This window comes from Anabrus simplex, chromosome 2 (assembly GCF_040414725.1).
Source record: "Anabrus simplex isolate iqAnaSimp1 chromosome 2, ASM4041472v1, whole genome shotgun sequence".
Classification (NCBI taxonomy): domain Eukaryota; kingdom Metazoa; phylum Arthropoda; class Insecta; order Orthoptera; family Tettigoniidae; genus Anabrus; species Anabrus simplex.
The window spans coordinates 1,021,488,497-1,021,503,904 of record NC_090266.1 but is presented as its reverse complement, the minus strand read 5'-3'; the positions used below and the strand labels follow the sequence as shown (position 1 = coordinate 1,021,503,904).

Below are 15,408 nucleotides of genomic sequence, written 5' to 3'. Positions count from 1 at the left end.
CATACTACCTGATCCTTGTTTTTGTTCATTTATTGGTCTGACAGGAAGTAATGTTTCAAAACGTTTTGCCAATCTTTCCAGAATTCACTCTTTCCCAATGATCAGTCTATCAGTCTCATCCTTAAGTATATTCACTCTAGGTTGATATCCCTTCTTTACTTGTCCAACCCCATGGAAGAATTTTCTACCTTGTTTGTATTCAAAATTTTTCTGCACTTCATCCAATCTCTTTTTTCTATTATTTCCTTGTTCCTTATCAATGTCTTTGCTATTCTCAGTTTCTCTTTAAAAACTGTCATATTATTTCGAGTGGGTCTCTGTAGCATTCTTTGTCGGGCCAGATTTCTCTGTTACAGACCTTACCCACTTCTTCATCAAACCATTTATTTCTATTCTGTTTCCTTCTCTCTGTAAGTACTTCCTGTGCTGTTGTATTTATTGCTAGCTTGGTTTCTTCCCACATTGTAATGATGTCCACATTCCCATTTCTGCCCATCTGTAGTTTTCTTTCCAGCCAGTCTCTATACTCTTCCTCCTTCTCATCCCGTAACAGCTCTTCATTATAGACCTTGCTCTGCTCAGCTCTGACCCTAGGTTTAATTGCCAGGCTTTCTTGGAACATGATCCTCACTAGTATGTGATCTGAATCACTGTCTGCACCATGCATGCTTCTCACATGCATAATATTGGAGGCATGTTGCGCATCTATCAGCACATGGTCTATCTGGTTCTTTGCCAGACCATCCGGTGATATCCATGTCTCTAATGGATCTCCTTATGGGGAAAACATGTGCTCTTAATAACCAGCTCCTTACAAAATCAATCAAATTCCATCCGTTCTCATTGGATTCTTGGTGTTTACTGTGATATCTTGCCACTGGGTGGTTTTCTTTCTCTTTGCCTACTTTGGCATTGTAATCTCCTAGGACAACTTTAACATCATATTTGGGCAACTTGTCACATACTTGCTCCATTTTTTTCATAGAACTGCTCTTTCTCTTCCCCTTCGGCATCCTCTGTTCAGGCATGGACACTAATTAGTGTTTTTTTTTTTTGTTATTTGCTTTACGTCGCACCGACACAGATAGGTCTTATGGCGACGATGGGGCAGGAAGGGGCTAGGAGTGGGAAGGAAGTGGCCGTGGCCTTAATTGAAGTACAGCCCCAGCATTTGCCTGGTGTGAAAATGCGAAACCATGGAAAACCATCTTCAGGGCTGCCGACAGTGGGGTTTGAACCCACGATCTCCCGAATACTGGATACTGGCCGCACTTACGCGACTGCAGCTATCGAGCTCGGTACACTAATTAGTGATATGTTGGCAGATCTCTCTTTCAATCTTAACTGGCATAGTCTGAGGCTTATTCCTTCATATTCAAACATATTATGACTGATCGATTTCTTGACCATAAACCCTGTTCCTATTCTATTTTCTTCCTCCCCAATATTGAACAAAATGTAGTGCTGTAGATCTGCCAGCTCGATTGTCTTCCATCTTATCTCCTGTAATGCTGCCACATCTATCTGATATTTAGGTAATTCCTCCTCCAAATTTCTACTACCCCTAGCCTGAAAGATACTTCTCACATTCCATGTTCCACCATATCCATATCGTTGCCATTTAGCGTGCTTTAGTCATCGTAAGTTTAGGACCGTCTGGTTATCTCTATTTGGTTTCTGAACAGTATGTAGTTTTGTGGTGGTGAAGTTGTTAGCCCCACGCACCAACCCCCAACCTGGAGGACCAGGGTATCACTCTCAGTCTGGATCATCACCTTAGACCTGTCCGGCTTGTGTGGCCCTACCAGGAGCATATGCTCCTGCCAGCATAGCCTCCATAATACCAGGCAAAATGTATTTTGCCTTTGTCAGGGTGGTAATACCATTGGGAGGATGGAGATGACTTTGCTTTTTGCTTTTTAAATACTAGTACTCATGTTTATTATTATTATTATTATTATTATTATTATTATTATTATTATTATTATTATTATTACTACGTTTGTTTATTCATACCCTCTGCTTTGTAATTCAGTGACCAAGGAATGGCTCTTGATGTGTAAATTACCGTATATTTATTTTTATTGCATACTTTTGTTGTTATTATTATTATTTATTATTATTATTATTATTATTACTACATATCCCTCAAAATGTAAAAAACTAATATTTAATATAGTAAATTATGCTTATTTGGATTAATTTATTTCATTGCATATTGATATTGCTATGACAACATGACTTCTTTGTGATGTAGTTACAATATAAAAGTATTTCTTCCCAAACAGATTTGTTATACACCCCCTGTGGATGAGGGACCCAGGCGAAGAATACACCCACGGTATCCCCTGCCTGTTGTAAGGGGTGACCAAAAGGGGCAACGAAGGGATGATTGTATTAGAACCATGGAACTACTTGTGATTAGTACCATCACGCGGGGAACACTATGGGTCGCGTTTACTTGTGAGTATTACCACTAAGTTAGGTACACAACACCACTATATCAGTGGCACCATGGGAGGAACACTATGGGAATTCCGGTGCCCGTAATTAGTACACCTAGGTGAGGAACACCATAGGTTTGCATTGCCTATGAGTGGCGCCATTATGTGAGAATCACCATAGGACTGTGTTACCCGTACAAAGTAGAATACTTGTGAGTAGTACCATAATGTGTGAACACCGTGAGTCTACACTACTTCTAATTAGTACCGCAACATGACAAATACCATGGTTCTACTTTACTAGCGATAAGTACCATTATGAGGGCTGTTGACCTGGATTTTGGACTCCTTTAGACAATACGCACCCTCAATTCGGGATTGTGCATTAGAAGCAGCCCCTTGGTCAGTAATACTATAGTTTATGATAGTTTCTGAGTTGGATCCACTGACTGTTTTAAATTCGTATCCATCCATTCATTCTTCATCATGTTTTTTTTTATTCTGGTCAGTAGATGATTTTGAACTTTTTAACTTCTAAATTGTCATTAAAATTCATATCATTTTGTACCATTAGGGGCTGTTGACCTAGATGATAGGCCCCTTTAAATAAGCATCATCATCATCATCATCATCATCATCATCATCAGATTTGTTATACCTACACCAATCAGACTACAGACTAGGGAAGTATCTTTTATTAAGGTACATAATGATCTTACATATATGTATAATTGAAGAAATGAAAATCCATACACAGGTAAGTGTGTCGCCGTATGGTAGAAGTAGAAACTGTATAATTTGGGAGAGAGCAAGCCCATGTGGTAGGCCTATTACACGTCATAAGAAACTGAGTGAACTGGCTGTGCAGTTCAATCACATTGCTGTGAGTTTGCTTTTAGGAGATGGTGAATTCGAACCCCACAGTCGGCAGGTCTGAAGTTTTTTTTTGTGGTTCCCTCATTTTCATTTCAGGGTAATGCTGTGGCTGTACCTTTATTAAGGCAACTACCACTTATTTCCATTTTAAGTCCTAGCCCTCTTTCCTATCCCATTTTTGCCTTACAATCTGTTTTCATGTGATTTAAGCCAATATATATGTAAAAATCTGGTAACGTTATTTGTCTCATTAGTGCCCCTGTACCTTTCCTGGGTTTCCCTAATGTTGTAAGCTTGAGATATACCAAGTTGCAAGCTGAAAATAAGTTTAAAATGCCCCCCATCTCCTACTGCTTATTGAAGAAAGAAGAAGAAAACATCCAAGCAAAAGGAAGGACACCAGGCTGAGTGGCACAGACGGCTGAGGTGCTGGCCTTCTGACCTCAACTTGGCAGGTTCGATCCTGGCTCGGTCCGGTGGTATTTGAAGGTACACAAATACATCAGTCTCATGTCCACAGATTTACTGGCATGTAAAAACTTCTGCAGGGAAAAAATTCTGGCACCTCGGCATCTCTGAAAACCATAAAAGTACTTAGTGGGATGTAAAGCTATTAGCATTATTATTAAAAAGAAGGACAGATATGTCCTATGTGGCAAGTCCTTGAACTTATTAGAAATTGCAATGAATTATACAATCTAGATTCTCTGTCTTTCTCTTTCCCCTCCCTTCCCCCCCTCACTTTAATAATACAGTTGTAGTAATGTGTACATCAGAATAAAGGCAGGAAATGTTTCAAATTAATTTAAGCGAGTGATGGAGAGAATGTATGACTAGATCAGGTTGGTGGGTTCGAGTCCGACGGTATTTGAAAGTGTTCAAATACGCCAGTTTCATGTCTAGAACTACCGGTACATAAAATAACTCCTGTGGGATGAAATGCTGGCACTTCGGCATGTATGAAAACGATAGAAGTGGTTAGTAGAATTAATAACATTATTATTTTCAATTCCGCAGTGAGCTTGAAAGCTGGCCTAATTTCCGTTCACGTAGCTTGGCACATTAGTGTTTCTATATGTTTCCTGAATAAGCTTGAAGATATAACCAGCCTGCAAGCTGAAAATATGCCCAATAATCTCTCTCCTTTACTGGTTATTGAAGACAGAAGTAAACAGTCGCGTAAAAGAAAGGGAAGTCATTAAGTAATGTCTGGAATCTTCGAAGATCATACTGCAAAGACTTATTAAATAAATCTCATCGTTTAACATGCTCCTCTTTTCAAGAATATGGTTATAGTAGGCCTACTGTATATCAAAATAAAGACAGAAATATGTAACATTTATTTGAGTGAGAAAGTGTATTTATTTCCTCAATTCCTCATTGATCGTGGAAACCGACTTAATTATGAATATCTTGATTTATTCCATCTTAACTTTTATCATTTACTAGGGTAGGGGAACATTCATTATCATGCTTATATTGAGGTTAGTTTGTTACGGTTATGCCTGGTGATTTTAATATGTAACCAGGCAGGCTGGCAGCAGTGATCAACCATTACAAAAAAGAGAAAAAAGAGGATCAGGCAGCGATATTTACTTTCTATTATATGGCCTTACGTGGTGATTACTATACTTGAATAATGATAAGTTACAGGTTTAACGTCTATTCAATTTCTGTAAATTCACTTTAGAAAATGCAGAGTACTGAAATCTCAAAAGAAGGAAGTCATATTAATCTGCAATGACTAATAAAGTTAACTGTTGATCTGCCAGTCAAAACATTATTATGTAATACACGTTTTTCCTTCTTTAAGGGTTCTCAGAGTGATTCTTTGGATCAACATTGTATAAACACTAATAAACATTAATACTGTAGACGTCAGCACTTTATATGACCCTGCATAACAAAATTTCAAAATTAAATATATTTAAGTGTCTTTAAAGAACTGATTTAAAATAGAGCATTCAAGGACTCAAGGTCTTTCAATATTGTAATCTAAAAACATTGCGCATAGTTATTAACCATTATTATCTAAAATTGAAACACAATTTTTAATTTTATATGATACAAAGATTGTAAAATAAGTTTTTAAAACTCACTTCTGCAGTTCTAAACAACAGCGAGCCATAAGGTATCGTGACTGAGGTGTGTTAGTGCCTCTCTTCCGCATGATAGAATATGCCTGGCCTGTTTTCCCTGAGCGATAGTAACATGTAGCCAGGAGGAAAACTGCATCGTCAGAATCCACTGAAGAGAAGAGAAAAGAAAAATAATCAACATTATATAAACATTTTAAAATAGTTTTAACACTGAAAGGAATAATGCAAAAACAACAAAATCATGTTAAAATAATATAGTAATTAAATAATCTGTATGTAATACTTCAAAACCTTTCAATTAATCACAAAACAGTTAAATAAAAAAATAACAATTAATGAGATGATTACCTCATACTTATCCTAAAAATAACTACCACCAGCAAATTAAAATTACTAGGCAGGAAACCCAAGCTTGTAAATCCATTAATTTATACAACTGTCATTCCTTACTGCCACTTGTAATGTAATTTCCAATGGTAGTAAAATATAAATTTTTTTTACATATTATCACAATATTATACCAGGTGAATCACCTCCACCTATCTTTTTCTTGAACATACGCAACACACTATGAATTTAATGTCTGTTAGTCATATCTTGTGTGACATCTTACAGCATCTTGTGTACATGTAGCCTAACGTAGCCTTCCCCGTAAAAAAAAACACAAACACACAAGACCTATAACTGTCAGGTTCCTCAGTCTTTCGAAAACTAATTTAGGATAAAATACATTTAGAAAATACATGTAAAAGGAAAAGTTAAATAACAAATTATTAAACCTGAACATAGATACCATTAATTATAAACAGAATGATGTTTCATTCTTGAATGAGCATCATTAGATTCTATCAAATCACATTTTAAATTACAGTATTATTGTTGGTACGAATAACACGTTTGTTTCACTTGGTTTGACTCCAGACAAGTTTGGTGATTCACACAATCAATTCAATTAACTCAGTCTCTGTGACTGCTCCACATAGTGAACTACTTAAGAATGACAGCTAAAAATAAAAAGCAGTCATATAAAAGCAAGAACACAACAGTGCTAACCAGCATTACAATATTCCTCACAACAACCAACACTATTCAAATTCCATTCACACCACACATTGACTCCACACCTGTCTACAGTCAATGGCAGTACACCCGAGCAGTATGCCAACAATACTCCAACATGACGAAACTCTGACACAGACTCCAGTGGGACAACCAATACATCAACACTGATGACAGCCAGCGCTACTGCCATTCTGCTCCAACTACTCTCATCCAGCTCCAACTAGTGCCTCACTGTTTGCACCTAGCCTCCTTTAATATTGCTGGTAATGGGGTACTAGAATTTTCAGGGCTCAGCTAGAGGCGGAAAATTCCCATTTCGCTATCAAGAAGACCTGTGGAGAAACTGTACGAAAGCAATGCAAGGAGAGGCCAGCCACGTCATCGGCCCAGCTGGGAGGTTTCCAGCCTGACTTACTCATCACTTTCGGGAAATACCGAAGGGAGCTTATTTTGACAGTGCTGGCACGTAATAGTAAAAATAGCAAGGGAATGTCCAAGTACAACTGTGAGTAAAGATGGGAAAAAGCTAATATCTTGATTGAATGATGAACTGAGGGCAGCTTGTAAACATAAAAGGAAGGCATATCCAAAATGGCACCAAACAAGGGCTGTTGCAGACAGGGAATTGCACGTGGATGAAAGAAACAGAGCAAAACAAATAACTGTTGAATCCAAGAAGTCATGGGAAGATTTCGGTAATAACCAGGAAAGGCTTGGTCAAGTAGCAGCGAAACCTTTCTGGACACTAATAGAGAATCTTAAAGAGGGAGGGAAAAAGGAAACAAATATTGTTTTGGGCAAATTAGGTCAACTCATAGTAGAACTCAGGGAATCACCAGACAGGTGGAAGGAATATTTTGAAAATCTTCTTAACGTAAAAGGAAATCTTTCTGTTGATGTCACAAACAACCGAGTTCATGGGAAGGACGACAATAATGTTAGTGAAATTACCATTGAGGAAGCAGAAAAGTGATGGTAAATCAATTTCAATGTCATAAAGTAGCAGGAATACATGAAATTAGAAAAAGGAGTACAAAGGGAAGGCAGGGATGAAATGGCTTCACAGAGTAATAAGATTAGCATGGAATGATAGTAAGGTACCTTCTGATTATATGAAACCAGTAACTGCATCTATCTATATGCAAGGGAACAGAAAAGATCGCAACAACTACTGGGGTATTTCGATGACCAGTATACCAGGCAAAGTGTTCGCTGGTGTTTTGGAAGGTGGGATGTGTTTGGGGTATCTGTGGAACGCAGAGGTGATGAAAGAAGGTGCGGGCTTGAATGGGTCTAACTACAATATCAAAATGAATTTAAAACTTAAACTGAAGATTATATTTTCAGAACTTCAAACTTAAAAATTTTTCATAACAATGAAATATCAGGTACAGTGATAATCTTAAAAAAAGTCTAGAAAAAGACAAGATAAGCGGTCGTAACAGATCCTGGGCTTCAAGCCCCTCACTTTACATTTCCTGAGCTCCTAGCTCAAATTTACAAAAGAGCATAAATTATTCAAGGGCAGAAATCCCCTAATTCACGAGCACTTGCTCCCAAAATTACAATATCTAGCCTTCCAGGGGCACACTTTTACAATTATAAAACTTGAAAAAGAGCTAACAGGCTCTCCGGTTTCTTTCAGCCGCCTCGAGGCAACCTCAAAAATCTTACACTCTCTGGCCTTCCATGGCCCAACTTACAATTTGAAAAAGGGGTATCTCGTACCCAACCTATAGGGCCTTTGCGGAAAAGAACCGGTTAAGTAAATGGCCTGAAAAACAAACCGAATGGAGGCGTACTGCGCTCCAAGATAATGAACACTTTAAAAAAAAAAAAAAAAAAACCCAAGGGCTCTAGGCCGATGAAACAGGGACTATTCCCAAACTACTGAGGTGACTCGTATAGAAATTGCATTAACATATTACAGTAGAAAAAACAGTTAGAGAAAAACATAGTCACCCCAAACCAAGATGAAGGGGAGCTGGAGAGGGTACTTCACTCTCTATCCCCGGTTTACATTTAAAGATTTTATGAAGTTTTTGCATTAGCTGGAAGAAAGTTACATTTTAGAAAAGTTGTTATATACTAAAGGGTCGGACCTTTCCCTCAGGTTAAACTGCGGAGGTAGCAAGAAGGAATAAAATTATGTGGCCATTACCTTGTAGATGTTCTAGCTGCCGACGAAAGAGGCCGTCCGCCTCCTTCTTAAAACACACACTCAGATGTCGATTAATTGGCCAAGAAACAAGAAAATCTGTAGCTTATAAACCCTCAGGGAAGGTTCAAGATCATTCAAGACTAAACTAGCCACACCCTCTCAATTTTATTGGATGAATTCAAAGTAACACTCAGAATCAAACAAAAAGCCTGTGATAGGTTGAAAATTAATTACAGAAATTTGTGATTGGCTAGATTCAAAACTGGCAGAAAGAAAAAGGAAATACTGTCAACCCAAAAATAAATGAACATCAATCAGTTACAAAAACCTAGAAATGCAAAACTTCTTTAAATTATAAGTTCTTTCACTTCGCACCAGGGTGCATGATCATAGTTTTTTGGTAGTGTCATCTATGGAAGAATGTCCAAACTTCTTGATGTATAGCAAACAAAACTAGGAGAAATTCAGTCAGTTTAGGAAACTGCACAATAACAAAATTACATGATATTTCTGTGGTGACATCTTCTGAGTAAAGTTCTAAGTTGGTGTAGTTTCAGTTTCACTGTTTTACCAACGAAGGAGTTCATTTAGGTGCTGAATTTGAATGTGCGGTGTTAAGGTGTACCTCCTGGTACAGGTGCAATCAATGGTGAAGAGTAAATTGGATGTAAACCAGTGTGGTTTCAGACCACACAGGGGCTGACAGTATCAAAGTTTCAGTTGCACACAGTAACTGAAAAATGCAATATTCCAACTACCGTAATGTAAGGTTATCATCACTGCAGAGTGTTCCTGCTAAGTCCACAGAAGTTTAATATTGAAGTGTAATCACATTTTTGGATAGGTTTTTTTATAGGCTCAACCAGTCACTTTTCTACTTCAGCAGCAAAGTCCCCAGTATTGTATGTACTGTAGTACTAGTCTTACCCCAGGATATTTCTGAGTTAAAGTTATCTTGTAAGTGCATTACTTAGCATACGAATAAGAATACCGTATTTTCCTGGTTTGTCCTTGATGAACAGTTTGAAGGAGCACCATCCACGAAAGAATGGTAACTTCTCATCTATTGCAGTATGTGCCATGTTCAATACACTTCCACAACTCAGCACTTACAAATTCAAAAAGCGCTCTTACCGATGCAAGTTTGTAACCGTACAATAGTACAATCCCCAATTTTAGGTTAGGAAATGTTTGTATGTGATGATCTCCCAATTTTAGGTTATTAAAATGTAAGAACATAATACTGTAAAAATTTGTAGTTACGGAATATTGCATATGTGCATCATAATATTTTGTATAAATTTCTGTTTGGGTATGAGTCTGTGCACATAGCCCAGCAGTGCTATGTGCACAGGAAAACTGACTGTATTAGTATAGACGGTTGAAATTGGTTAAAAGTGTTGCAACAAGTGGTTTAGAAACCCGGGGTACAGCCAGGAAGTGTATGCTGAAGATGGTAATCCATCAATGTGGATGAATGTGCAAGATCGCTATTTGTGGATTGGCAGCTCGGTAACCAATCCGGAAGCTCCGTGTTTCAACAAGGTTGCGTTGACCAAGATATTCTTGAAGATGTGCCAGTTGTAGCGTTGTTTTCAGCAGACTTTGGCAGATGCTACGCCACGTTGAGCAAGCCTGTATATACATGTGTGCACATGCGACGGAGGTTTTATTTATTACGGAGCGCTCGAGAAAGCATATTGTGCGCTTGTGCAGTGAGTTATTACTATTCCTGTTCATGATCATTGCGGTTGCTGTTCATGGCAATTACCATTTAAGTCTTTACTGTACAAGTTCTTCGCGGTTGCATTACTGTACCATTATGGAGTCATGACAAGTGCATTACTCGGTAATTACAATTTCCTGGTGAGCAGTCTGTGGAAGATGCTACATAGCGTTCTTTTGTAAGTCAGACTCTGGATTATTCCTCTCTGAGGAATTGCACACTGTGAGGTAGTTTGTGTGTGTAATCTGGAGGTAATGTGTTGTTTGTGCACAGAACTGATTGTTGCTAGAAGAAATTGTAGACCAAGTGTTCAGCGCTTGGTCAGGCTTTTTTTTATTGATTGGACATGGCATTTGTCTCGCATCTAGTCCACAGATTTTTTTTTAATTTTTTATTTTTTCTTACATGGTGAAGTTGTTTAATTGACAGTGTATACTGAAGTGACTGGGTTTGTTTTAACATACAGTTATAAGCCAGGATAAATAGATTCCACGGTGATGATGCTATTGTGCTTAAGTACAGAAGGTTAAGAATGGACAGTCGTCTTATCCGTAGGATACCATCAATTTGAAGTGTGGCCTTCAGAACTATGTATAGTTGTGGTGTAGAGCTTGTAGGTCTTGTTCATGAATGTTTACAGTATATTTGTCTCATCACATGATAAATGTTAGTGGTTTGTTTCTTTTTTTGTGTGTGTGGTTTTTTTTTTGCTTTACATCGCACTGACACAGATAGGTTAGGGAAGGCCTAGGAGTGGGAAGGAAGCAGCCGTGGCGTTAATTAAGGTATAGTCCCAGCATTTGCCTGGTGTGAAAATGGGAAATCACGGAAAACCATCTTTAGGGCTGCCGACACTGGGATTCGAACCTACTATCTCCCAGATGCAAGCTCACAGCTGCGCGACTCTAACCGTATGGCCAACTTGCCCGGTAGTTTTGTTTTAATGTTGTTTCGGGAGTATCATGTAGTGAAACTTGTGGTAAAGCTTTTATTGGTGGAGTAAGGAATAACCTGGCATGCTACATGAATTTATTTTCAGAGGTAAACAGTAACAGGTAAGTTAATGAAGCAAGTCTGTGGAGCCCCATCGGCCTGCTGACCGTCGCCTTGGGGAAGGGAGTTCTTTCATGCTCTACAGCGTCAATTATTCCTGTAAATCTTATGCAGGTGGTGCCCAATTTCGTTACTTATATTTATTTCAAATTAGTATTTTATTTCATTGCCCAGATTTAGTGTTTCAATTTTGCCAAGTTGGTTCGAGTTTGTCATTTTGTCCCCTCTCACTGCTTGTAGACCTGTCATCAAATCTAGTGCACTTACTATTCATTCTGTTGTGACCGAAAGAAGCAACGTACACATCTGTGCTGTACAGTCCAGACCTAAGTTAATTTATTCAAATTGTAGTATCAGATAAAATAAGAATTGTATAATTGGTCCACCTTAGTCAATACTAGCATGTCTCAAAAAAAAAATCACATTGCTAGAAGTTTTGGCCCACTGCACATTCTTCAGCCTTAAAAATAATAAATCACTCAAGAAAACAACACTAGAAGTCCTATGAAAAATCTAACTTGAAATATCGTATCTTATAGTATCGTTAGAAACATAACAAAAAATCACATATACAAACATATAAAACCACTCATTCTTGAAGTAGGAAGTGTGAACAGTGGTTATATATATATATATATATATATATATATATCAATTTGTAAGATATATTTTTTAAAAAATCATATAGAAAATCTTTCTTAATTGGCAATTAGAAAAAATGAAATCTGAAATATGCTGTCAATTTTTAAGGCTTAAGAAGGCCGAATGGGGCCAAAATATGTACCCACTGTGTGAATTTCCTTAAATTTTTCTTTCAAGGCACACTTGTATTTACTGGACGGACCAATTATATCATTTTTCTTTTAGCATACAGTCAATATAGAACATACCAATGCCACACCCACTGTTAGAAGCATTCCTATAAACGTATTCAATTGTGTTATTGTATTTGTTCATGCATAGCACTTGTCCCCAAGTGATTCTAACATGTTATTTGGACTTCTGAATGATTTATTTCATTTAACTAATGTAATTCAATTGGACTATACAAATGTTTCATAAATGAGTGAAAAGGTACAAAAATGTAAAATGTTGAACCAGTCTGACTTGCTGGATAACTTGCTTTTAAAGATATTATGCTAAAACAAATTGAAGAAAATTCTGGTCAGGAAGTTGAAATAATTCAGTCACTGCAAACATTGGAAATAATGTACCTGAACATCACAAATTCTGTTTTAAAATCTATTTGGGTTCTCTGTTCATCGTTGATGCAGAAAATTTTTTCAATGCATAATTTGATTTTCAATGAACAGAAACGACTAATGAAAGAGAGCTTCATTATAACATGAGTTATGTTATCTTTAACAAACTAAAGAATGGGTAGGATGGCCCAATAATGCAATGTTAATATAATTTATTACGTAGACATTATCTAATAAATAAAATTCTAGGGGGAAAAACAATCTTCCCCTAAAGAGAAGTTCACCACATTTACCTTTAATAATAATCTATATACACTGACTGACAGAGCAAATGCAACACCAAGAAGGAGTGATTCGAAAGGGATGAAAGTTGGGGAAAAAACAGAGACGGCACGGACGAATAATTGATGTTTATTTCAAACCGATATGCAGGTTACACAATGCGCACGGCATCGACTCAGTAGGATGTAGGACCACCGCGAACGGCAATGCACGCAGAAACACGTCGAGGTACAGAGTCAATAAGAGTGCGGATGGTGTCCTGAGGGATGGTTCTCCATTCTCTGTCAACCATTTGCCACAGTTGGTCGTCCGTACGAGGCTGGGGCAGAGTTTGCAAACAGCGTTCAATGAGATCCCACACATGTTCGATTGGTGAGAGATCCGGAGAGTACGCTGGCCACGGAAGCATCTGTACACCTCGTAGAGCCTGTTGGGAGATGCGAGCATTGTGTGGGCGGGCATTATCCTGCTGAAACAGAGCATTGGGCAGCCCCTGAAGGTACGGGAGTGCCACCGGCCGCAGCACATGCTGCACGTAGCGGTGGGCATTTAACGTGCCTTGAATACGCACTAGAGGTGACGTGGAATCATACGCAATAGCGCCCCAAACCATGATGCCGCGTTGTCTAGCGGTAGGGCGCTCCACAGTTACTGCCGGATTTGACCTTTCTCCACGCCGATGCCATACTCGTCTGCGGTGACTATCACTGACAGAACAGAAGCGTGACTCATCGGAGAACACGACGTTCCGCCATTCCCTCATCCAAGTCACTCTAGCCCGGCACCATGCCAGGCGTGCACGTCTATGCTGTGGAGTCAATGGTAGTCTTCTGAGCGGACGCCGGGAGTGCAGGCCTCCTTCAACCAATCGACGGGAAATTGTTCTGGTCGATATTGGAACAGCCAGGGTGTCTTGCACATGCTGAAGAATGGCGGTTGACGTGGCGTGCGGGGCTGCCACCGCTTGGCGGCGGATGCGCCGATCCTCGCGTGCTGACGTCACTCGGGCTGCGCCTGGACCCCTCGCACGTGCCACATGTCCCTGCGCCAACCATCTTCGCTACAGGCGCTGCACCGTGGACACATCCCTATGGGTATCGGCTGCGATTTGACGAAGCGACCAACCTGCCCTTCTCAGCCCGATCACCATACCCCTCGTAAAGTCGTCTGTCTGCTAGAAATGCCTCCGTTGACGGCGGCCTGGCATTCTTAGCTATACACGTGTCCTGTGGCACACGACAACACGTTCTACAATGACTGTCGGCTGAGAAATCACGGTACGAAGTGGTCCATTCGCCAACGCCGTGTCCCATTTATCGTTCGCTACGTGCGCAGCACAGCGGCTCATTTCACATCATGAGCATACCTCAGTGACGTCAGACTACCCTGCAATTGGCATAAAGTTCTGACCACTCCTTCTTGGTGTTGCATTTGCTCTGTCAGTCAGTGTATATAAAACAGCTTGTCCTGACTGACTGACTGACTGACTGACTGATTCATCATCGCCGAGCCAAAACTACTGGACATAAAGAAATGAAATTTTGGGGATATATTCATATTATGATGTAGGTGCTCGCTAAGAGAGGATTTTTCGATATTCCTTCGGTAAGGGGGGTGAAAATGGGGGTGAAATTTTAAAATGAGTGCATCTATATCTCAAAACTTTAAAAGTTTACAGATGTAAAAATTGGTATTTAGAATCTTCTTTAAAAATAAGGAAACATGTATTTTTTTGTTTTCAGAAAATCCCAATATGAGGGATGAAAAAGGGTGAAAATGGGGGAAAATGGGTTGAATGCCTTTAATCAGGATACCGGTACTTATATCTCAGAAACTGAAGATATTACAGACCTGAAAATTGGTACTTTTGATTTCTTTTAAAAATAAAGAAACACGTATTTTTTTGTTTTTGTAAAATCCAACTAATGGGAGGGTGAAAAGGGGGTGAATTTTTAAAATGAGTGAATCTATATCTCCAAATTTTTAAAGTTTGCAGATGTAAAAATTGGTATTTAGAATCTTAATTAAAAATAAGGAAACACGTATTTCTTTGTTTTCGGAAAATCGCAATAGGAGGAGTGAAAAAAGGTGAAAAACAGGTTGAATGCCTTTAATGAGGCTACTTATAGCTCAGAAACTGAAGATATTATAGACCTGAAAATTGGTGTTTGGGATCTCTTTTAAAAATAAAGAAACACGTATTTTTTTGTTTTTCTGGAAAACCCAATTAGGGGGGGTGAAAAGGGGGTAATATTTTAAAATGACTATCTATATCTCAAAACTTTTAAAGGTTATAGATGTAAAAAATGGTATTTAGAATCTCCATTAAAAATAAAGAAACACGTATATTTTGTTTTCGGAAAATCGTAATAGGAAGGGTGGTAAAGGTTGAAAAAGGGGTCGAATGCATTTCATGAGTCTACTTATATTTCAGAACCTGAAGATATTACAGACCTGAAAATTGGTGTTTGGGATCTCCTTTAAAAATAAAGAAACACGTATT

At 38.6% G+C, this 15,408-nt stretch overlaps 1 protein-coding gene across 6 annotated transcripts in view; it reads right to left on the bottom strand.

The window, feature by feature from the left end:
* Cdc27 (cell division cycle protein 27) overlaps nucleotides 1-15,408 on the bottom strand; it is a 507,070-nt gene that overhangs the window by 356,150 nt on the left and 135,512 nt on the right. For 4 of the 6 annotated variants that reach the window (XM_068226370.1, XM_067141899.1, XM_068226371.1 and 1 more), the window contains one exon: nucleotides 5,420-5,567. The exons of 1 other annotated variant lie outside the window; for it this stretch is intronic. In XM_068226370.1, the coding sequence (XP_068082471.1) occupies nucleotides 5,420-5,567 (148 nt within the window). Of the gene's footprint in view, nucleotides 1-5,419; nucleotides 5,568-15,408 lie in introns of those variants that run through there. One more of the 6 variants, XM_068226373.1, reaches the window with a different exon arrangement.